Source organism: Apteryx rowi, unplaced genomic scaffold (genome assembly GCF_003343035.1).
Source record: "Apteryx rowi isolate R43461 unplaced genomic scaffold, aptRow1 scaffold_40, whole genome shotgun sequence".
NCBI classification, from domain to species: Eukaryota; Metazoa; Chordata; class Aves; order Apterygiformes; family Apterygidae; genus Apteryx; species Apteryx rowi.
This window is the reverse complement of record NW_020450530.1, coordinates 1,666,491-1,689,595: the sequence shown is the minus strand read 5'-3', so window position 1 is coordinate 1,689,595 and position 23,105 is coordinate 1,666,491. Positions and strand designations below refer to the sequence as shown.

The window sequence follows — 23,105 nt, the reverse complement described above, 5'->3', positions numbered from 1 at the left end:
CGGGGCCGCTGCCGCCGAGGACTACGAGTCCCGGCATGCCCGCGGCCGGGCCGCCTATAAAAGGCTCTACCCGGGGCCCGCCTTCTTGGTGGGCAACGCGTCGCCATTACGGGGCAGCGGCGGCGGGGCCGAGTCCCCGTTGCGCGGTCCCCGCGGGCCATGAGCCAGGGCCTCCGCCGGCTCCGCCAGCGCCCGTCGTGCCCCCCCGCTCAGGGCCGCCGCTCGCTCGCCAGCGCCGCCGGGGCGCCCGTTGATGCTGCAGAGCTCGCCCGGCGCGACGCCCGCCTCAGCCTCCGCCTCCGCCATGGACAAGAGCAGCCCCTGCGGCTCCGGTGCGCCCGGCTCCTCGGCCGGCAGCAAAGCGCAGCAGCCCCGTTCCGCCTCGGCCGGGCCCGCCGCGGGGGAGTCTAAGCCCAAAGGCGGTAAGGGCCGGGGTTGGGGCGGCGCGGCCGGAGCGCTGCGCCGGTGGCTGTGTGGGGGGGGTGGCGGCGTGCGGGCCGGGGCCGGTTCCCGGGGCGGGGGAAGGAGCCGGGCACGGCGGCCCGCTCCGCCGGCGCCCCGAGTCCTGCAGAGCCCCTGAGTTTCAGCGGAGGGYGCGGACGCGGCTGCAGCCAGTGGGCAGCGTGGGACTGCTGGAGGGAGCATGCGGGCGCCAGAGTTGAATTCGTACCGAAGCTGAACTTCTTGTCTTGTTTGTCTCTTACCTGGCTGTTGTCAGGCTTCATTTCACGTCACTGCTTAGTTTTGCTTTCTTTTTCCTTCCTTTTCCTGGCTTGTGCCCTGTTTTTCTGTCAGCTGTAGCTCCTATCCCCTTTTTCTTTATAAGACTGTTTTTTTTTTTTTTTTTTCCTTTAAGGATTTAGGTTTCATCTCTATTAGCATCGGAGTATCCAGCTTGAGAGACAAGGCTTTGATGTTATACTAAAAGTTTATTTGTTACTGCCTGTCGGAGGAGCCTTAGCTTTATCCTGTACTCTAGTTGAGTGTGCTTGCGTCTTGTGTAAGGAGCCTTTCCTGTACGTTGTACAGAGTATTCCCCTTCCAGGCTATGTTTCAGTAGCCTACTTTAGAAGAGTGCAGGGTGAGTTGTGTATTGTTTGCTCATCTGGCCTTTAAACCAAAGTGTTACATCTGTCACTGCAAATAGCTTGTTGTGCTGGTATAGCAGTTCATGACTACCTGTTATGCTGCCTGTCCTGTATCTTTTTAAGGTAAGTCCTAAACCTCCTCCACTTCTCTAAAGCTGATTGGGAGCAGAGTGTTCCTGGCACCTTTGCTTTTTTTCCCCAAAAGCTAGAAATGGGACAGTAGTGTTTAAAATTAGTGTTTTTAGTCCCGGAAGTACATGTGAGACTGTTTACAGTAATGGTGGTGTAGCAGTCTATCCTTAATTTCCTTCCTCCTTAGTGGCTTGTTTCAGTTGTAATACTTAAGGTTTCTGGGAAAGTAGCAATGTATTCTATAGTGCATTAATAAAAGCAGTATCTTGAAGGTTTAACTCCTTTCTGGACTTACTAAATGCACTTGGACCCCAGTGACCAAGTATTACCTGCTATTCACCTATATTAACCACTCTCCCACAAGATAGACTCCACTGGAATCTATCTATGGGAATGCCTGGAATGCTGTGGCACTCCCATAGCTTCCTAGGCTGCACCAGAATTGGGTGATTATGGTAAGTTTTAACTTTAAATCCAGACACATAAAAGCAAGCTGCAGTCTGCTTTCTGTAAGGACTCCTAACTCGCTTGCAAGTTTTCTGCATCAATAGCAGGATTTGATGTGGGGCTCTTCTTATTCCTAGATATTGTTCTTATTTTCAGTGGTAGTCTCTTATTTTTCTTCCTTCTAATGGATGGATTGATGGAAATGAGGGAGAGCAAATCACATGATAGGTATGAAATAGTGTTTAGAACCAGATTTCTGACTTCAAATGGAATAACAAAATATATAAACTTCAGTGCATGTATTATAAAAGGCAATGTGAAAGGTTAGCAGACATGAGGCCTCCTGTTGTTGAGAACTGGCTGTTACAGTCTTGCCAGGAGATGCCTCCTCCCTATAGCTTATTTTTTAGTGGTATATGATGCTGAATGGAGGATTGTTTACAGAATATAAACATCCTTCAATAAGGYGTTTAAGATGGTCTGTCCTGTGACTGGTATGCCTTTCTGTAGAGTAAACAGTATCTGAAGTGAGGAAGGAAATGCAGGACCTGTCATTCCACCTCCACCTCACCCCCAAATAAAGGAGTTATGTAGTAACTCTTGTGGGATGCCAGGTTTTTATAGGTTTGAAACAATGTCGCTATTAACAGAGGAACACTGAGGAGATAAAGCCTTATTTGCAATACTCTTCTGTTTCAATAGACTAACTTTCAATTAAAAAAAGAAAACCTTTTTCTAAAGACCTCTTATTAAAAAGAAGCAATATTTGGCTTGGCATAGTTCTGCTTCTGAGATGTTTGTTTCTTAACTATAGTGGATGGGAAAGGGAGATAGGATGAGTTGCTCCCTTGATGGTATATCAAAGGGACATGGAGGGGGAAAAAAAGAATCTATTTTAGTAGGAGTAAATGTGTGTATGGGAATTACTTCACTGGAGGATACCAACAACTAAAATGAGAAGGTTCATTTGGTCAGATTAAAGGAAAGAACTAATAATCTGAGCACATAGGATGCAGCAGTGTTAAATAGTGGGTATGTTTTGGTAGGCATTTCCTTCAAGACACTGGCATGTCACCGTGCAGGATTTCTTTCTCCAGCTCCTTACCAACCTTGGAATGGTGTGGCTGTGTGTAGATGCTGTGGTCCACCCAATTTCTGTCCTGTTTCAGGACAGGTGGAGGAGGTATCTTAAGAATCTTGCATCTCTTTTGAAATAGCAAGTGTTCTTTATGGACTTCCAATTCTCTCCAAAATGTTGATCTTTTGTTACATAAGTGACTTTTGCACTGATAGTCACTGGATTTAACTTTCAGTCAGGCTCTTGTCATTTAGATGCTTTTCTGAGTTACCTGCTGTTAGTCCTGCTGAGGAAATGGAGAAGTGAACACTTCTTAAACATTGTGGTAACCTCACCTCCTGTTTCCCTTGCAGCACAGCTTAAAACAGGCTAAATGGGATACTGTAGGCTCTCGTACTTGTGGAAGTTACATTCCACCTGTATTTGCCACCTTTCAAACTTTACTCCAGAAAATAAATTCAAATGTTTCCAATAGAAAAGTTTCTCTCAGTTATACTAGGGCACTAGCATGGGTCATGTCCCATTAGGATGCAGTAAAGCACCTACGGGACAGTCGGCCTGCTGGATTTCTCTGCAGTCCTTGAGACCTGATTGACAACACCTGAGTGTTCCTGTTTCTACCTTTGAGTTCCTGCAAACATTCCTGGGCCTTGCTATTACGGAGTGAGCATGCTTAGCTGGAGTGCATGACCTCTGGCTCACTGGCATATTAGCCTTAGCAGTAGTAATAGCCTTGTGTGTTTTCATGTAATCATGCTGGGGCCTGCTGTTCCACCACCCAAAACCCCTTTACACAATACGATTGGTTTCAACACTGCTCAGTTAAAAAGAACAGGCGGACAAAGACGGAAGGAAACCACGTTCCTCACCCTGGTAGCAAACCAGTCCTGCAGCTCCAGCATCACTCTAGCCACCTAGAGCTGCTTTTAGTCCTGTGAACGTGATCTCCCTGTTGGGAGGAGGTGGATCTATGGGGAGAGAAGTCCTCTAACAGCATGAGGGGCCCTACAGGAGAAACAACAGGTGGTAAAACTTGTTCCTCAAAGCCAGGAATAACTTTGTTCCCAGTGTTACAAAGTTCTGATTTGAGATTACATAGACACTATTTTATCAGTCTATGTTTTCTTGTAGTGTGGATAGATAGATACTTTATAGGTTAGATCCCATGAGAATTGCAGAAGGACGAAGTGAGGATGCAAGTGAAGAGTAAGTACCTCACCAGCACTGCTGTTCTTGCTTGTTTCTGCTTTGCCCAAAACAAGGGGGGGGGGCAGAGGGAGAGAAGCCCACAAATCCAAACCTACCCTATTTAAAATTAGGAACTAACCAGAGAGGAAGGCAGTGAGAATCTTCCACTTTTCCCCTTGCATGAAGGTGGCTGGCTCTGTCCTCTGCCCTGCTCCTCATGGGTACACTAGGACGGATGACCCAAAGCAGAGACCTCTCTGATGTGCTTGCCAAAAAGGTCAGAAGGAATAGCATTGCTTAGTTACAGGGAAAGGTAGTGTTCCAGTTTAAAATGCATTTTTTCAAACTCTTGGCGACTCCTAAAGGCTCGAGGAGTCTGTCTGAAAGGATTGCAGTGTGACAGGAATGTGTTAATACCAGCTGAATGACAAAAGTGGTGCCTTCAACGATGACTAACTTGATTAAAACTATAAGTGGTAGGAAATTCTTGTGTCAGATGCAGGTACAAGGTTTTCCTGGACTGTGGAAAGATTTAAGAAAACTCACTTTAGACTGAACTTAATTCTCTTGATTGTTTTTCCCCAGTTGGTGATCAGAGAGAAACAGCAAAGCTGTGGTGATCCCACTAGGCACGTGCACCTCTAGAGCGTTCAGTTGAATTGCAGATTTAAGGGGACAGTTGAGCTCTTAAGTAAAAAGCTTTGCATATGAATAACTGTAGTAGTACAAACTTCTTCAAAATGACTTAATTTTTTACCAGAGGTGCAGTGACATGGATTATAGCTTCTTCCCTACAAACACTCTCGAAAAAGGTCTATCTAGATAATCATTAAGCCAGGCCTGGTCACGCCCGGAGTACTTGGCAGCTTCTGGTGTGTTTTTTTTCCTGATAACGCTCTAACCATGTCCTGTTAGCCTGACTTGCATTACAGCACTGCAAGCTAGAGGAATAGAGCATGTGTTTGAATTTTCCATCTGTGGAGTTGATGGAATTGGTTTAATTCCAAACGTGTCTAGGTCTGGCATTCAAATAGCAGAGTAAATGACCAGTTCTGGTGACAAAGCTTGTCTGCAGAATGGCTCTGTCGCATCAGGTGAAAGTAGTGGTAGTGTCTTTCTGTAGCTGGAGTTGCAGGCAGAGACTGAGGTCCGACATATCCAAGAAACAACAGAACACCGCAAGAGCCAGTTAAGCCATTTTTATTACATGGCCAGTTCCTCAGTGRTGTGCAAGAAACGTGGACCTTCCAGTCCCTCGCCCCCTCTCTTTTTGTTGAGGGGTGGGAGAGTAAATTAAACAATAAAAAGTGAGACTGTGTGAGTGGTCTCATTCCAGCTGCTTTAAATGCTTGGATAGATTGGAAGTGGTGCAGGGGAAGGGCAAAACTGGAAGCACTGGTAACAAAAACTACCTATATGAATAACATGATCCTGAATCACGGTGGAGCATTTGTCTTCCACATAAGACTTTTATTTTAAGGGGTGGAGCAGGCTATGAAATGGGAAAGGGAAAACTAGTAAGCTTTTATAAACTGGGCCTAGATATTATAGCTAGTATGAGGCTATAATGTTTATACTGTTTATATAAGGCTTATGGGGCATCCAGAATGACTGTGGGGATGGCTGGCATGGATAGGGGTCTTGCTGGACCTGCAGAGTTTAGCTCCCAAGCCTAACAGCACAACTCTTCTACAAAATAAAACTTAGAGCAGTGACAAGTGACAATTAAGCAGTCTGCTGTGTCCTCAAGACAGCCCTGATCTTATGTTAAGATTGTTAGGAATATCCTCATAGCATTCATCTGGTCTAGCAGTCTAATGCAGCAGCTGTTTACACACCTCTCTCGAGCCTGACTGATTTCCTGTTCTTGCAAGCTCTAGTTCTCTTTGCTCTGTGCTTTCTACCACTGTTTTTTGTGTTGGAGCCAGTGGTGCACTTGGCACACTCTCAGGCAAACAGTCCTTGTTGCGTGGGTTGGTGGACTTAGCACTTGGGTAYGTGCTCTGTGAGGTGAAAGGTGTTGGCTGGTCATGGCAATTGATCTAAAAGATGAGTTGGTGTTTGTCGGCCTTATGGGGAAAAAGGGTGCTTTGAAACAGAGTTGGACCTGTTGCCTTTTAAACATAGGGGGCAGAGTTGAGTGAAAATGGGCCACAAGGTTCACAGAGCAGGACCTCAAGACAGATGCAGGCAGCAGTATTTTTATGAGGGAAGGGTATATGATAAATTACATGTTTTCAGAAAATAGAATGAAAAATGAACCAGTAGATGTCAACTTCTTGTAATCGAGCATGAAGATGTGTTTTTTATCAATGACTGTACCAGGTAACATGCTTGTCTGGTGAATTACGGAGATCATTAATAGTGCGATAATACTATCCTTATCTTACACCTTCAGTTCTTTGCTTGATATGCTCTTTTAAACACTTCAGCTGTCACAGGTTCAGTAAACATATCAAACTTACGAGAATAATTCCAAATCTGAATAAGAAAACTTAGTCATCCTAATAAAAGGTAAAACATAGCAACTAAATCTTGTACTCTTTAACCAGTTTTTTGAACAGTAACAGCAGTGAAATAGTTTGTGGGTTGATAGAAGTATTCTGATGCCCTGGGTAAACAATAGCGTTTTAAAGAGTGTTCATACCAAGTGACTCAGGTGAAACACAGCTCTGTCTTTAAGGTGTAGGATGAATGATATGCAGTAGATACAAATGAAGGCTGTGAGGCTGCCAGTCTGATGCTTGCTTTTTTCTTTCAGATGGAAAGAATGCGAGTGGATCCAAACAACGTTATAATCGTAAAAGAGAAACTTCATATTCAAAAAATGAGAACTTTTCCAGTCAGTCCCGTCGCTCCAATTCACAGAAAAGCAAAGCTTTTAACAAGATGCCCCCTCAGAGGGGAGGTAGTGGCGGAAGTGGCAAACTTTTTAGCTCTTGTAATGGTGGAAGACGAGATGAGGTGAGAATTGTAATGCCATGCCTCCAAGGCCTTCTCTCTTGAGACCAGAGGATCACTCTGACCTGCCTAGATAGGTCTTCTGTATTCAGCTCCTGGGCTGGGAAGGGAAAGAACAATAAGAGGTGATAACATCGTTGAGATGCCAGATTGAGTGTGATCAGAACAACTTTGCAACAACAGAAGAGGAGTGCTCTCTGCTCTGAGAGACTTGCAATAAAAAGAACAGTAAAACTAGTGGAAATTCTGTCTGAGGAATGGGTACCTAGGCAGGCCATGCGCATATCTCGTGAAACAAAGGCCATTCATGAAAATACTTAGTGATACAATTTCTAGCTTTTAAGTCTGAGGTGATTTTTGTCTAACCACTTGGGCATACAAACTTGCACGTGATCGTGGTATTGGGAAAATAGTCAAGATTAGGCACAATCTGCCATCAAGATGGAGTAAAACCAGACTGAGGCCTCTTATGCTGATGTGGGTGTAAATACCGTAGATTATTTGTGTTTTTTTCCTTGATACAGAGGACTGTGTTTTTTCATTTTTAGTGCATGAGCAACACTGCTCACCTAAAATGCTGACTGTCAGACATTACTTGCTATCTCTGTTAAATTCTCATTCTTTGTTTCATTACATGAAAACTAACTAAAACAAGTATGACCTGTGCAAATGGTAACCACACTTGTGTTACTGGCCGTCTAAAAGAATATTATTAGGATTTAAGCAACTTTCTTCTGTTACTAACCTTGGCTGTTAGGTTTTGTCAGCTTTCACTTGTCATTATGTAAGTTGTTTTTACGCTCTCCTCCATTTGATCAGTATGGGGTAAGACCGCTCAGTTCTAACTTTCAGATTCTCATGCRCTTCTTTATGCTGCAGTACTTGATTTGCAGAACTGGAATGGGAGAAGGTGAGTGAGTGGGTGCTGCATATTCTCTACATAATTGTTCATGGGGACAAGTAATCAACTTGTACTGATGCTTTTGCAATAAATTCTGGTGAGTTCTAACAAATGTTGTTGTCTCTTAGGTAGCAGAGGCTCAACGGGCAGAGTTCAGCCCTGCCCAATTCTCTGGTCCCAAGAAGATTAATCTGAACCACTTACTGAACTTCACTTTTGAACCCCGTGGCCAAGCAGGCCATTTTGATGGGAATGGACATGGCAACTGGGGGAAAAGGAACAAGTGGGGACATAAGCCTTTCAACAAGGAGCTCTTCCTACAGGCCAAGTGAGTGGAAGACTAGTAGGGCTCTTAGACTTCTACAAAGGTAGTAAGCTCTAAGGGACAGTCAGTCAGGGAATTCTGTTTGACCTCAAATACTTGCATTGACTGTTCCAAAGTGAAGTTACCTCTCTGTAATGTTTTTAGTGGTAATGACTGTACTTCACAGATAAAAATGCATGAAGTTATCATCTTTGCCTGTTGACAAGATATCTGGTTGGGCAAGTCCTTTAGACACAGACCAGTGTAGTCTTCTGCCTTCACATCCAGTATCGCTTGTGGAATATGACAGTCCATTTGGGAAGACCTATGTATTTCCCTCATGAAAGAGACGATCCGTTTTTTCCAAAAAACTAATATATTGAGTGATAGGGGTGGCGGTCATTGGATCAAAGCTAATCTGAATTTGTGGGTCCCAGAAGCAATTACTCATATGGGTCATAGTTCTTAAACTGATGACTATTTCAAAGTGACTTAACATGACCAGCCTGTAGGTATGTATTAGTAACCCAAATGAAGATCATTATGCTGATCCACCAGCAGAACTGCTTTTAACTGGAAATAATGGTCATTTTCACTGGCATTTGAAGTGTGTTCRGAACTTCTTGTATCTGATCATATCAAAGATAATAAAAGCTGTTTTCAGCATTGATACTTCTGATATCTCCATATTGATTTGTGGCTTACTGTAGTGAAGTTTATTTGTAGGAACTCCAATGGTCCTAATTTTTGTGAGCATGTTCTTTCCAGTGTGGATTCCCTGTTTTTAATAGATCACTGGTGTAGCTGGCTGTTTCTTACATGTTTCTGGAAGACCACTCTCCCTAGCTCACTCTGTAGTTACTATGTGATGTTGTGTCTAACCGAAATTAGACACACGTGTATTATGGGAATCTAGTCAGGAATGTAACTCTGGGTTTTGTTGGTAGAAATTGCCAACTGTATTCAGTAGTTTTCTGCTGGACAAAGAAGAAGCTCTGTTGAGAATCCTGTGGGATGGTTCTCAAAGAATTTCTAGAAACAACTGAGTGGATCATCTGTCTCTTTGCCTTTCCCCAGCTGCCAGTTTGTTGTCTCTGAAGAACAGGACTACACAGTCCACTTTGCTGATCCAGATACCTTGGTCAACTGGGACTTTGTGGAGCAAGTGGTCAGTTGCGATGGGCTAGATATTTTTTTTTTTTTGTGTTAAGAAACTCGACTTGTCTTTAACTGCCTCTTAATCTCTGTGGTATTATGTAAAACTCAGCTGTTACTGAGCTTGAGGCCTCTTCTGTCACTCCCACAATACTTGGAAAGATCTGTCATGGAATATATTATGAAATACTTTTCATGACAGGAAAAGAGAAGTGCTAAAATCTATTAGGAAAATTAGCAGCCTCTTCTTGCTTTCGCAGATGGGAGCTCATCAAAAATAGTATCTGACATTCTTCTGTAGACTTAGTCCTTGTGATCAAGATATTAGCAGAAAACTTGGGCATGAGTCCATGGAAGAGGACTAGAGTATGTAGAATTTTGAAGAATTATTCTTTGCATAGGCGGCCCATCTTGCCTAGCAACAAAATGGAAAATCTCTTGCTAGTTGTGGCCAGAACTTTGGGTTACCTCGAGCAGAAGCTTCTAATCTGTCAAGGCTAGTTTTGGTGTATGGTGTAGACCGTACAGCTGGAGGGAAGGTACATTTACTGTTACCTGACCCAGTGAGCAATCTGAAAAATCTTGGTGCTTGCTTACTTGGCCATCATTTCTCTGGAACATACAGATGCTAACAAAGCGTCTGACTAAACTAGGGTGTTCATGGAAATGGGTAAGTTCAGTCTGAGTTGAGCAGACTTTTACTGTCCTGTTTGTCTAAGTGAGGTGACAGCAAGAATTCATTTGATGCCTTCTCAGTGCCTGAATTCAGGTGATGCTGCTGCTGACTCTTAGAGATGATGAATTAGAGGAAATTAATCAGACATTGTTGAGCAGAGATTTTTTTTTTTTAATGTCACTACAATAGAAATACCAGATGGGTGGCTTTTGAAGGTTGTTCCATGTGCAGAGTAAAAGTGTTACTTCAGTCTCTGCTTATTTACCAAGAAATTGAGTACACTGAGTGAAACTAAAGAGCTGAAAGATTAAAAAGTTAGTGTAGTCTCACAGGTGGCTTAGTTTCTGTGCTACAGGATGATTTCCAAGTCTATAACTTGTACTGTTCTTCTCATGTGCCATTTCAGCGAATTTGTAGCCATGAAGTGCCCTCTTGCCCAATATGTCTGTACCCACCTACCGCAGCAAAGATCACCCGCTGTGGACACATCTTTTGTTGGGCATGTATCCTTCACTATCTCTCCTTGAGTGAAAAAACATGGAGTAAATGTCCTATTTGTTATGGCTCTGTTCACAAGAAGGATCTCAAGAGGTGAGACTTGATTTTTATTAAATGATGTATCTTTCTAAAATGTTATTTTTACCCTCCTGACCTTCTCCTTACATTGCAGTGTTGTTGCTATGGAAACACGTCAATATGCAATAGGTGATATCATTACAATGCAACTTATGAGAAGAGAGAAGGGTGTTCTGATAGCCCTGCCCAAATCCCAGTGGACGAATGTGGTGCAGCCTGTTCACATTGGAGGTGAGTATATCTGAGTCCTAGTGGTTGGAATGCTTCTTGTAACTGTGACTGGGACTTGTGTGGAGAAGGTTTCCCATAGCAATGCCTTGCTGTCACCTTAAAATAGATCAGACTACAAAACATGGGTTTTAGCAGCTGAGAAGCTTAATGACCACATCTTAATGATAAGCCTTCCACCCACGCTTTATTTTTCCTAAGACTTTAACTTGTGTGCTGTTTTCCTTCAAGTTATTGCACTTTAAACTTCTGCCTTCTCAAACTTTGTTATTAGTTTGTGTATTTTGTGTTGTACAGTCACTGATGTGACTAGTACTGCTTTTATTGGCTTTTTAGTGTCCTTTTAATTTATTTCTTTCCCTCTTGCTTTTGAATTTGTGGCTTAGCAAAAATAACTGTCTCTGAATACAAACTGTTTCAAAGATATAAGTGAAAGTGATGAAAACCTTATTGAAGATTACCAGATAAGATCTGTGGATGAAAGATATGGGGAAATAATCAAAATTATTGCAAATCTATGTTTATCTGTTGCCTGATTTCTTCAGTTTTCCCCACTCAAGTAATGTGAACAATATATCATCATCGTATGTGTTAGTGTCATGAAAATTTTGTGACTAAAGAAATAATTTTACTTAGTGTTGCTGCTTTGTGGGCTGTCTTGGCTCATTTGATTTTTGCAGCCAAGTTTGTGAACGACTGTATGCATTTAAGCTCTCTATAAAAAGTCAAGTCTCCTAACTCATAATGGGTGTTCAGCATGCAGTATGTGTGCTTGCATATTTTGCAGTGTTTGAAAGTAATGGATTTTATATTTCTTGATTTAAAACAAAAAACAAAACAAAAAAAGAAAACAAATGCTGGATTTGAGATTATTTCAAACCCAGGAAGTCTGGCGTTAACTGGGTGTTCTGTAGGCAAGGCTTTTAAAAGAGTTTGGATCCTAGGGGAGCAATGAATATATGGACTATATTAGTAAATGTAGTGCTGTAGCTGATATGGAGTTTATTGTACCAGCCTTTAGGATAGGCTTTCTAATAACAAAGAAAACTACCTTTTGCTGAACTCGGTGTTCTTTAGTTTATCTTCCATTTCTGCTGTGCTTCCCATAGGAGACTCAATAATAATGTTTTGTACAGATTTTGGATGCATAAGCTGTTTAAGCCAAAAGGGAGGTAACTTTGCAAAACATTGCAGCTGCGGTATATTTGAGTATATAAAGAAGAGAAGAAGCTGCAGAATATTGTTTCAGGAAACTTTGACCACCCAGGGCTTCTTGAAGGTCATACTTCCCCAGCAAAGAAGCTCGAACTTGACTTTTGATGCTTAGCAACTAGGTGGTGGAGTGGCAGGTTGAAAGTGGCAGTTAAAGCAGAGCAGGTATGTGGGTACCAGCTTGTGTCGTGGATGGTGTAATGGTAATATGCAGAGTTTGTATCAAACTGTTGCTAAATATTATCCACTTTGCAGGGGATTACCTCAGAAAATTGAGCAGTAACAAAACATCAGAAGAAACAACAATTCAAACTGGTGCCTCTGCATGAGGATATTAATGATTTCATGATGTTCCTTCTGTTCAGATGAACAGCACAGCCAGTATTCAAAGCTGCTTCTGGCATCCAGGGAGCAGGTCTTGCAGTGTGTGATTCTGGAGGAGAAAGCAGCGTTACTAAGACAGTATGAGGAGGAAAAACATACCCCAGAGGCTTGTTTTATTGAGGCAGCTATCCAGGAACTAAAGGTGAGAACCTCTTTTTGTGTTTATAGTAACTTTAATAGCATGTTGAGCACTTTTGTGTTCACCGCTGTGTAAAATGCTTGTAACGTGATTATTCTGGTCTCTGGATGTAAGTGTTGGTAGAGACTGTAGCCTTTAGACYCCAGGTATCTGGCATGGTGTTCATGATAGCAGAGTTATGGAATGCTTCTTCCTGAGTGGTGTTCCTTCCAAAAATATATCAGAGCTCTGCTTTCAGAAGAAGCTGGGTTTCACTTCGTCTCGAGTATAGCTGTTTCTAGGATAACTTCTGTAAGACATGCATGAACAGACCTGTAGAATATTCCTTTTCAAACCCTACAACATATGTACTTTCCGATATTGAGAAGGCCATCTTTTCAAGGGTCACTCTTGTCACAGATGGCATATAGATCTATGAAAACTTGAAGTACAGGACAGGGCTAAAAATATTTATGGTGAGAGTGTCCTGGGGTAAATAGGAAACTGAAATGTGTTCCCTTTGGGTGACCTGCAGGAGCGAGAGACAGCACTCTCTGTTGATCAGGATAAAAACAATGGCATTGCTGGAATTACTGCAGCTGTTGAGGAACTGGTCCTAGAAAGCTCCAAGGCTGTGGAGCCTGCAGTTTCCCAAGAGAAAAAGGTGGGTAACGTCTCTGCTCAGACAGATCTTGTTAATATCTAGTTCTGTCACTTTACACTGCGGTATAAGGTGAACTGGTGCTAAAGATGGTTGCAGAGATGACTGCCTCCTGAAGGAGGTGATGCAGTACTAACTGTATGCTCTCTGCTGTGATAGTGTGGTGTGGAGTATCTCTCAGCATTTGATGAAGAGCTTGTGGAACCTTGCTCCGATCCGGCAAGTTCCTTTCCCCCTCCCTTGGAAGCAGAAGAGGCAGTGTTGGATGAAGAGAAAGTACCCGAGCTGGACACCGTAGGAGAATCTGATGGGAACACTATTGCAGAACCAAATACAGCTGAAACAAGCTACCAGGAGTCTAAAGATACAATTAGCAGTGGACATCTGAACAACTCTCCTTTTTACTATTTCTATCAAGGTCAGCGCGCTGAAATTTTAGAATCGTGGGAGTAGAGATGCCTCCTTTGAGATTCTTTTTGGGAAAGACATTTGTTACAGGGTTTAGATGTATCTAATGAAGTGAAATGAAATTGCTATGTCCTCAGAAAGGAGCTCTAATTTTATTACTAGCGAATGAAACTGGGGTGGGGAAAAGGGTATTAAAATTTAACAGGCAAAGAATGAGTGATGATATCTTATCTTATAGCGGAGGATGGACAGTGTATGTATCTTCACCCTGTGAATGTTCGATGTCTTGTTCGTGAATACGGCAGCTTGGAGAAGAGTCCAGAGAAGATAACTGCAGCTGTAGTGGAGATAGCTGGCTACTCAATGACAGAGGTAACTATTTAATTATTRATCAAGATTCCTTGTTTTGGCAAGTTGATCACTGTGGCTGACAGGTAAGACTTGCCTATTTTTGGTAATAAGAAATAATATCTATGACAGGTGTTAGGCACACTAATCCGAATGAAGCACTGAGAGCTGGAATCCACTTCATCCTGTGAAGGACATCTGTGTAAGCTGCAGTGCCTTGCGGTAGTTTCTGATAAGCAGACTGCAGTCCAGCTTACTTTCTTCTCCTAGATGTTAGGAAGCTTAGGAGTAAGAGAATTGAAAGCTCAAGATTGGTTTGCTCTTAAAGAAATTAAAAAAGAAAAAAGTGTAAAGTCTCTTCTCGCATAAGACAGTATGTAATCTAGATTACATACAGACAGTCCAGTATTCATAAGCTAACTCATCATATTTCTCAACCCAAAGTAGTGTTCCAACTCTGAACCAAACAGCTGTTTCTGAACACCAAGGGTTGAGTCAGGATGTTATGTAGAGCAAGAAGATGGAAAACAAATTCAGTGTTTGAGATAGAGGCAGCTTTAAGGCAATGAAGGTGTTTAAGGCACTGATGTTCTRGAAGGAGGGGGTGGATCTTAGATTCCTTTACCTGGGATAGAGACTATTGTAAGAACTCGCATGTCCAGTAACAATTATACGTAACTCTTCAGTCATGTGCAAGAAGGGGGGTACTTGAATAAGAATGGGTGCAAAGAGGTAGTAGGCACCTCGGTTAGAGTTTTTCTGCTCTACCAGGAGAAGTACAAAATTTGGCTTGTTTCAGTCTAGCGAAGCGGTAGTTGGTGATCAAAAGGACTTCAGTGTAAAAGATAAGTTTAGTCTAGTGTGAGAATAAATGCACCATGGGAAATGGGTATAAAACTAAATCTTCAGCCTGTTGAAGAACCAGCATTGTAGAGTTTCATTCCAATGATGCAAGTGAGAAGGGAGAAATAGCAAGAAAATCAGTAACTGAGCTGGAAGTTGATATATCCAAATATGATTACAGTGTGGTTGGTGGAGATACTGGAGCATTTGGTTCTGACCCAAGGCATCCCTCACGGTTATTATAGTTTATGAAGTAATTACTTTGTCACCTTTCCTGTTTTTTCTGTTTGATTTGATGATGAGAGTATTCTAGCTCCATAAGCCATGTGTCACTATGGCGCTTCTAACCTTGTTGCATTAGGTATTTGCTTTTTTTTTTTTCCCCCCCCCTCAGGATATAAGACAACGTCATCGTTACTTATGTCACTTGCCCCTCACCTGTGAGTTCAGTATTTGTGAACTGGCTCTGAAGCCACCTACTATTTCCAAGGAGACTTTGGAGTTGTTTTCAGGTTGGTATTACCTTTCTAGTAGGCTCTGCTGTGTAACTTTGAGGAAGAAGGGGGAGTAGTTCTTATCCCTTTACGGCAGAAGAATGTAAATAACAGGTTTACTCCTCTTGCATCAACTGTCTGAGGACTACTGGACAGAAAACCCCAGTTCAGTTGTGTATAGATAGCAATTATGCATAGAATAAAAAAGCTCTGAATGCTTAGAAGAACATACATTGTTTGTAAATATGTTTGTTACTAACATGCTATAACTGAACACATTGTTCTCAAAGCTGGAAAAACATTACCAAAAATACTAGTGTGTTTTTGATATCCAGTGCTTTCTGTTGCTCCTAGATGACCTTGAAAAGAGGAAACGCCTACGGCAGAAGAAAGCCCGTGATGAACGGCGACGTGAACGCAGAATTGAGATAGAAGAAAACAAGAAACAGGGCAAATGTAAGTCTTGCTTAAGCATAACTGGTGGATTTCCAGTCACCTTTAGTTGCTGAGATAATTTCTTGAGGTATAGGATGAACTCTAAGGCCTTTAGTTTGTAGTTTGTACTTGGAGCAAGGTGTTGGAGAACAATCTCAACTTTTACATTGTAAGCTGTTTTAGTAAGGGTATTAAATGATGTTATGCAATTCCTGCATACTTGAACATTATGGGAGAGACGGCATTGCAGGACACAGCTATCTCGACATGTAGCGCTCAGAGTTCTTAGTTTCTGTTTTTATGGTAATCACTGTATGGAGTGGAAAGTGAAGAATTAAAAAAAATGCTTAGGAATTGCTTCCATCCAGCAGTAGGGCTTTTACTGGTCTCTAAGACAGAGGATGGAGAGAGAATTTTTGAGCTGGCACTGCCTAGAGTCCTTTAAACAGCTTGCATATTTACAGTCTTCCCCACATTGCCTAGTTCTTTAATTTAAAACCTCTTTCTAGATCCAGAGGTCCATATTGCTTTAGAGAATCTGCAGCAGTTCCCTGCTTTTACCTCCTGCTCTGGAGAAACTACCAGCATTGATCATCAGAGCTTCTGTCTGTCTCCTCTTGGCAGGAGCCCTGTGTTTCAGACAGGTGAGCATCTGCAAAAATACATTCCATCTAGCTCTTGATCATTCTCTGGGGATCTGCTGCTTAGGTCATTAAGCTAAACTTCCTTAAAACTGATCCAAGACTGCTTCTCTCCTAGATCACCCACTAGATAATACACAAAAAGCTGACACTGCTAAGAGACGTTCTTGTCTTTTTTGTCTTGCTTTTCACTAGCTGCATTTTAGGAACAATATGAGGACTACACTGTAGTTGTACATCTTTTAACTCTTTGCCCAGGCAAAAAAATCACATTACAAAAGAAAAAAAAAATACCAAAAAGGGGCAGAAAAGAAGTGTAGGAGAACACTACTGGCTTTTTTCTTTCTATCCTCTCCATCTTCCCCCTGTGCCGTACTAAAATAAAATGTAGCTGGATGAGCACTCAGGTTGTTGTCTGATGATGCTCTACCAAATGTTTTATCTTGCAACTCACAAACTATCTCTGATGTTTTATATTTGATATATTTTCTCCAAAAAAMCCCACTAAAACTCCCTTAAATAAAAACATTGAGGAAACATTTAAGAGAGGTCCCACAGCATGACTGATGGATGGAACTGATGAGATTAAAAATTGTCAGTTGCATAATATAATAAAACTCTTGGTTCTGTTTCATCTTGGTAAGCTGCATAACAAATGCCTTCGTCAATGTAACAGGCTGTAATTACCTTATTCTTTTTGCTGTAGAGTCTGTTCCAACTCCACTGTCACCTGCTGCAAGCCAGRTCAGCCCGTTGCTCTGTGGGAGCTTAGAAGAAGAGTCTCCCTTCCCTTCCTTTGCCCAGGTAAGCCGTGTAGCAGAGCAAATCTTGTCAGAATTGCTTGCATCTTAGCTGGGCACAAGTCTGAGAACACAATTGCTGCCCCTGCAAAAGCAATGTGGGGTAAATCTTGCAGAGACAACACAGTATTTGAGCACTCTGAAGTGGTTCCTAGATTTCCTTGCAACTTCGGAGATGTGCGGGATCATTCTGGTACATGGAGTTGATCAGATCTTACAACTTTTTTTTTTTTTTTTTTTGGTAGATGTTGAGGGTTGGAAAAGCAAAACCAGAAACATGGTCCAAACCTGGTCCAAAGACAAGAGGTAAGAAAATTTGGATTTACTACTTTGGATTTTTTTCCATGCATCTAAATCTTGGAAATCTTGTGATTTTACAAGAAGCATCTGGAATGTGGAGAGGTATTTGCACTGCAAAAGTTGTATACAGCCCTCTCGTCTCTCAAGACCCTTCCCTTTCTTGCAGATGAGAACACTCTGGCACTCCCTGTGCTGGTGGATAGTGATGGCGAAAGTGACAACTCTGACCGCATACCTGTGCCCAGCTTCCAAAATTCCTTCAGCCAAGCTATTGAGGCAGCCCTCCTGAAATTGGACAAACCGTCCACATCCAATCCTTTATCAGGTAAAAGGGAAGGGGGGGGGAAGGGAAAGAAAAGCAGGAAAACTTCCTGAAGTGAGAAGACTAAATATTTCACTTTCYTCTCCTGGAAGAAGTGAGAAGAGCGTTTTGGGGGACCAAAATGGGCTACAAAACAGTTCTGTGCAATGTCAGGTTGTGAAGTGGTTTCTGAACAGTTTGACTGGGGCTTCTGTTAGCTTAAAGTAGCTCTCTTCTCAGTGGGAGCTGAGAAGATCTCCAGCTAGCAAAGAATCCCGGTAAGGCAAAGATGACTTTTGGCCAATAGTCACTTTAACCTCTAAGCATGGTACTAACTGATGAAGCTAACTTGTAATGCTCAGTTCTGATGTTTGCAGCTTTCAGGTTGCGTTTGTAGACTGCACTGAATGATGGGGAATTGCGGGGAGGGGCTGTAGTGCTTTATGAACAAGGATGAAAGTGGTACTTATCTGAAAAGCTAACTGCAGCGTGCTTACTGTCCTCCTATCTGCCACTGTGCTGGCAATATTGTAACCACTTAGGTGTGTGTTTATAGCTATTGAAAGTGGTGGGAACAAATCATGCTGAAATTGTCCCCTCTAGTCAATGAGGGAGAGGTCTTGGGAGGTCAGAATAACCAAATGACAATAAGGTTGCGTGGTGGAGTCCCCCTTAGAGTTCGAGTCTGCTGTAATTTTTTTTTTAAGTTAAACTGTCTGGGTACTCAGTGAGTTGTCTAGGAAGTGTCACAGCCCTGTAAAAGGCATTTTGGCTAGGGAAGACCATTTATCTTCTCATGGAATGGGAATGTTGCACAGGAAATGAATGACAGTATCATTTTATTTCTTCACAGAGGAAAAGGGAGGCAAGAAAAGAAAGAAACAGAAGCAGAAGCTACTGTTCAGCACCTCTGTTGTTCACACAAAGTGATTCTGCTATCCAAGAGAAGTTCCCTCTCCTTCTGGTTTTCTTTTCATTTTGCTTTGTTTTGCTGCTATAGTTTAAGTATTTAAATTTGAACAGACTAAATCTGTGTTTCCAGGGCTTCTAGGAGGTTCAGGGGGAAACTAGGGAAATGTATGTCAAAGTAAGATCTTTTTATTCCAACTTACTCAATTGGTTTGTACTGAAACAAAGTTTTGAAAGAAACAACCTGGAGAACATTCAGTCAAGGCTTCTGGTCTGTGCCAAGTCAGTTCTTTTGGCCTAATACACAATCTAAAAGTGTGTACAGCTGTCTGGCACTGCCAGAGTACCGCAATATTGCCTAAGTGAAGAGGCAGAGAGCCTTTACTTAAAATATTCATGGAGAGAAGTCCATCTAACTGTGGCAATAGTACTGTTTCAGTAAAGCTGTTACACTGCTGTCTTTAGAAACTGTGGTTTCCGCTGCACTGGAAATGGGCAAAAGAGCTTCCTGGTTTTAGAGTGTTAGCTGCTATATCTGTTCTTTTTCTAAAGAGCAAGAATTCCTCCTGTTCTCCTGGCTTTGAAAGATTAAAGCTGAGGTGAGCGTAAAGCAGAACTTGGCTATTTGGTTTTGAAGTGACTCTTGCTGAATTTGGGTATTTCAAAATGCAATTTGGCGCTAGTGGTAGAAGAAACCTCCTGGCTTATTTCAGTTGTTCAACTACTCTGTTTTAATGTGGGTGAGTGAGGCTGCTTTTTTTTCTTTTCTTTTGTTCTTTTTTTTCTTTTGCCAACGGTAGGCTACAAGTTCTTTGTAACCTGTTATCATCTGGAATAAACACTCCACCCTAGGGCTCTTGGTAACTAAGCTGAATGATGTTTTGACACTGGCTGCTCTTGAATTGGAAGAACAATTAATAGTTGATGGCTGTAGATACTTTTGTCCCTGCAGCAAGGAACTAGGGTCTCTTGCACTGGGATAAGGGCCTGTATCTGCTTGGTTCTGGGATGTAAGTTGGTCTGCACTAAGCACTTCAGGCTATAAACATGTCTCTTCTGGACCCCTCCTCCTCCTTTTTTGGTTGGTCTCATTCTGCACTGCTTGTGGTTTGATTTGAAGCTAATGAGTTAAGTGGTGTGGATTTTGTTGAATAAAATGACCTGTAGGTGTAATGTACCAGTGAAGGCCAACAGTTGCAATAAATCATATGCACATATTTATAGTACTGCCAACTTCCTGAGCTTATAACCAAACTGTCTATATAATATCACTTCAGTCACACATTCAAATTCTGCCTTTCTAGTGACATCCTGCCTTCCAAGGAGCTGGTATAAAGTGCAAGACTGACCTGTGTCTCCTCTTACCTTCAGCTCCACTRACAGTTGGTTTGAAGGGCCTGCCTACATCTGCAAAGGCCTTAAATAGTTCACGTGCTCACTGTAGGGAGCAGACCATCCTCTCTCTCTTTGACACTGGCACCAGTCTGAATACAGAAGCCTACTGTTCTAGACTTCTGTAGTCAGCTAGTCTAAATGCACTGGTTTGGTCCCTATTTAAAAAGTCCGTCAATATATTGATGCTTGGTTTCAAATAGGCTCACTAGTATGCGAATGCTTCCTCAATGCACTTAATGGTGTGTGTGCACGTGTGAAGCTGCTACCTAACAGTACACTTCACAAAGCTCTGTATGTGGCTGTAAACTAGAAAGGTGGGGGAGACTGGAGGTAAATAATATTTCAGCTGCCACAGGAGTACACTGATAGAGGAAACACTTGCGAAACATTCTTTGAAAGCAGCTTAATTTCACACTTGGTCACAACTAACTACACTCATGGAAAGACAGTACAGCTTGTCAAGACAGTGCAAACAAACTAAGACAAGATGCCTAAAAGTGGTAACACATGTTGGTGTTAATGCTTTAAATGCATAGTGGAAAATTATTGGCAAGAGTAGAAAAGAGACTTGAGCAAGAAGGATTCAATTATGCAGTTAATGGTGTTCACAGTACTATTTTTTTCTTACTTGTAATAGCCATTTTCTATCCTTATGCCATGGAACATGAGCAACTACTTACTGTCTAACCAGTATCTGTTGTGTTCTACTATCTCTTCACCTTTGTAACAAACTTTTCTTCTTTGCATTGGCAAGAGAAGCAGAATAGTTTGAGCTGGTACAACTCGCCTCCACATCTCACAGGCACTGGAGCAAGTAAGGGAAGTAATGCCGGCAAGGAAGACCGTCCCTTTCGCGGGGCAGTCTCCATTGGCCAGCATCTTCAAGTTGTATCTTGTTTTCCTATGGATTCAAGAGATGCTACCAGCAGCACTACTTTCCTGTAACTGATTGGTGTAAACTTAATAAATATCTAAGCAGTACCTGTACCTATGAGTTTTATAACATGGTTGGATGGGTTTCAGACTTAGTTTTATACTATATTCCCTAGAGTTTCTACTCCTGAATAGGCAAGGTGATGCTTTTGTGATTCAAAACAACATCTCTCCACTTGAAGAGGAGGTTAGAATGGAAAGAGCATTAACATTTGTTTTTAAAGAACAGCTACATTCCTTGGCTCTGCCAGTTGCCTAAACCTCACATCTGTCTCAGCGTGAAGATCCCATCGAGGTGCTACGCTCTTCATGAGTACAGAAGGGTTTGACTCCTGGAGTCAGGCAGGCACRTAACCTGCTGAGCTGGAGTAAAGCCATAATTAAAAAAAAAAAAATTTATTTAAACACTTGGGGTGGGAGAACAAAGTCTACAGGGGACAGGAAGAGCATCTGTCCATATGTTTTACTTAGCACAAAGATGATAGTTTTGAACATCTTGATTACACAAGTCCTTGACAGAGGTGAACAGTAATAACTGATATTCAGTCTGTCTCTGTGTCATCATCATCTTCCTCATCTCCACTTTGGGACTGTTCTTCTGTAAGAGAACAGCTCAGCACTGACTGCCGTATGGACCGTCTTTCCTCTGCAAAAAAGAGGGCAACAATATCAATCCTTGGTCTCTTCACGTATACTGGAATATCTTTAACTTCTAGAGAGACGCATTTCTCAGCTCAAGTATTTAAAAGTAGTCCAGCACAGCCTACAAAACCCGTAGGAATTGAGGCTGTTCTTCAGAAAAGCAGCTGGAGCAACTCACCTTCATTTGTGCAGTTTTGCAACAGAGTCAGCAGCTGTCTTCTATTATACTGAATTAGAAATTTCTGACATGTTCTTATAGTACCTGTAGGAGACAAGAACAGTACATAGAAGTCTACAAAACTAGGTACTTATTTCAAGTGTTTGCTTCAGGTCTGCTACTATACTTTCTTTTCTCGCACACACAAAAGAACAACAACAGTAAACAATGCCACAAGCAACAACTTCATTAACACAAGTGATAAGTAGTGTCTCTAGAAGTCTTCAAACTTCACTTCYCTCCCCCTCCACTGAATTTCTAAGTGGTAGAGTAATAGTTTCTTTGCCATACATGTCTCATTTTGAGGATGGGGAAGACTTTATACTTTGAAAATAAGACACATACATTTTAAACTATAATATAGTACTTGCTGCTCTGTTTTTTCCCCCCAATGTTAATAAAAAAAATCATCAGAATCAACAGAGGATCTGAACAATGGTTCTGGGGCCTGTTTCCTGTTCATATCTGTTAAAAGTGAAGCTGATGAAACATCAGATTTATTTATCACACCCGAAAGCCGTAAGATGGGGTTCTTCCCTCGTATTAGTCACAGGAGGGCAGACTGGGCCCCGCGGCCTCCGAGGGCGAACGGGAGGCTGCGCGGGCAGTCCCAGCGGTGCCGAGGAAGCCGCTCACCTCCGACGTGCAGGGTGTTGAAGAAGCAGGGGTAGCGCTGGTTCCTGCTCTCCAGCTGCCTCACGAAGGGGAGCGCGGAGCACAGCAGCCGGTAGAAGTCCTTGCGGCAGCGCAGCAGGACGGTCCCGGTGTAGGCGTTGAGGTACTTCACTGCGGGGACACACGCGCGGCTGAGCGGCGCCGCCCCGGGGCGCCCCCTCCCCCCGCCCGGGGCCCGCGGCCGCGGCGGCACCTGTGAAGGAGACGGAGCAGCAGGCCAGGCCGTAGTCCCCGTGCGCCCGCGCGATGGCCTCCCTCACGGCGAGGCCCACCGCCCGGTCCTCGATGCACTGCCGGCACCGCGGGTCCTCCGAGACCACCTCGCACAGCACGTACCTGCGGGGGGAGGGGAGGCGCGGCGTGAGGGGCGCGGGACGGGGCGGCCTCGCCGGCCCCGCCGCCGCCGCGGGGAGCCGCTCCCGCCTCACCTGTTCTTGAAGCGAACCATGCCTGCGTCGTGGGCCCCCGCGGGACGGACGTTGGGTTTAGCCAATGGGAGAGGCGCCTCGGGGCACAGCACCCAATCGCTGCCGCGCGGGGGCAGGGACAGAGGGGGAACTTCCGGTACCCACGCGCCCAGCGGCGCCCCGCCTCCTTTCTCCCTTCGCGGCGGGCCGGTGCGCGAGCGCCGCGCATGCGCGCTGCCTCCTCCCTC

General features: G+C 43.2%; 2 protein-coding genes across 2 annotated transcripts; one reads left to right on the top strand and one right to left on the bottom strand.

The window, feature by feature from the left end:
- The first annotated feature begins 169 nt into the window (after positions 1 to 169).
- Positions 170 to 19,765, top strand: RNF10 (ring finger protein 10). The gene is made up of 17 exons (XM_026075279.1): positions 170 to 422; positions 6,695 to 6,897; positions 7,924 to 8,123; positions 9,177 to 9,267; positions 10,337 to 10,521; positions 10,601 to 10,737; positions 12,312 to 12,472; positions 12,984 to 13,112; positions 13,269 to 13,527; positions 13,756 to 13,889; positions 15,103 to 15,220; positions 15,557 to 15,658; positions 16,147 to 16,281; positions 16,985 to 17,082; positions 17,324 to 17,384; positions 17,545 to 17,703; positions 18,533 to 19,765. Exons 1-17 carry the CDS (start codon positions 254 to 256, stop codon positions 18,607 to 18,609), a joined length of 2,418 nt encoding a protein of 805 aa, XP_025931064.1. The 5' UTR covers positions 170 to 253; the 3' UTR covers positions 18,610 to 19,765.
- A 1,594-nt stretch (positions 19,766 to 21,359) lies between these two features.
- On the bottom strand, positions 21,360 to 22,923 carry POP5 (POP5 homolog, ribonuclease P/MRP subunit). Its single transcript, XM_026075280.1, has 5 exons — positions 22,879 to 22,923; positions 22,644 to 22,786; positions 22,412 to 22,561; positions 21,737 to 21,820; positions 21,360 to 21,562 (listed from the first exon to the last, which is right to left on the bottom strand). Exons 1-5 carry the CDS (start codon positions 22,896 to 22,898, stop codon positions 21,459 to 21,461), a joined length of 501 nt encoding a protein of 166 aa, XP_025931065.1. The 5' UTR covers positions 22,899 to 22,923; the 3' UTR covers positions 21,360 to 21,458.
- Between the last annotated feature and the right edge of the window lie 182 nt (positions 22,924 to 23,105).

Excerpts from the sequence above, each read along its gene's own strand:
- POP5 (XM_026075280.1), bottom strand. The coding sequence starts at position 22,898 with ATGGTTCGCTTCAAGAACAG. Across the intron at positions 22,562-22,643 it reads CTGCTCCGTCTCCTTCACAG|TGAAGTACCTCAACGCCTAC; the intron begins GTGCCGCCGCGG and ends GTGTCCCCGCAG. Across the intron at positions 21,821-22,411 it reads CAACACCCTGCACGTCGGAG|GTACTATAAGAACATGTCAG; the intron begins GTGAGCGGCTTC and ends TGTCTCCTACAG.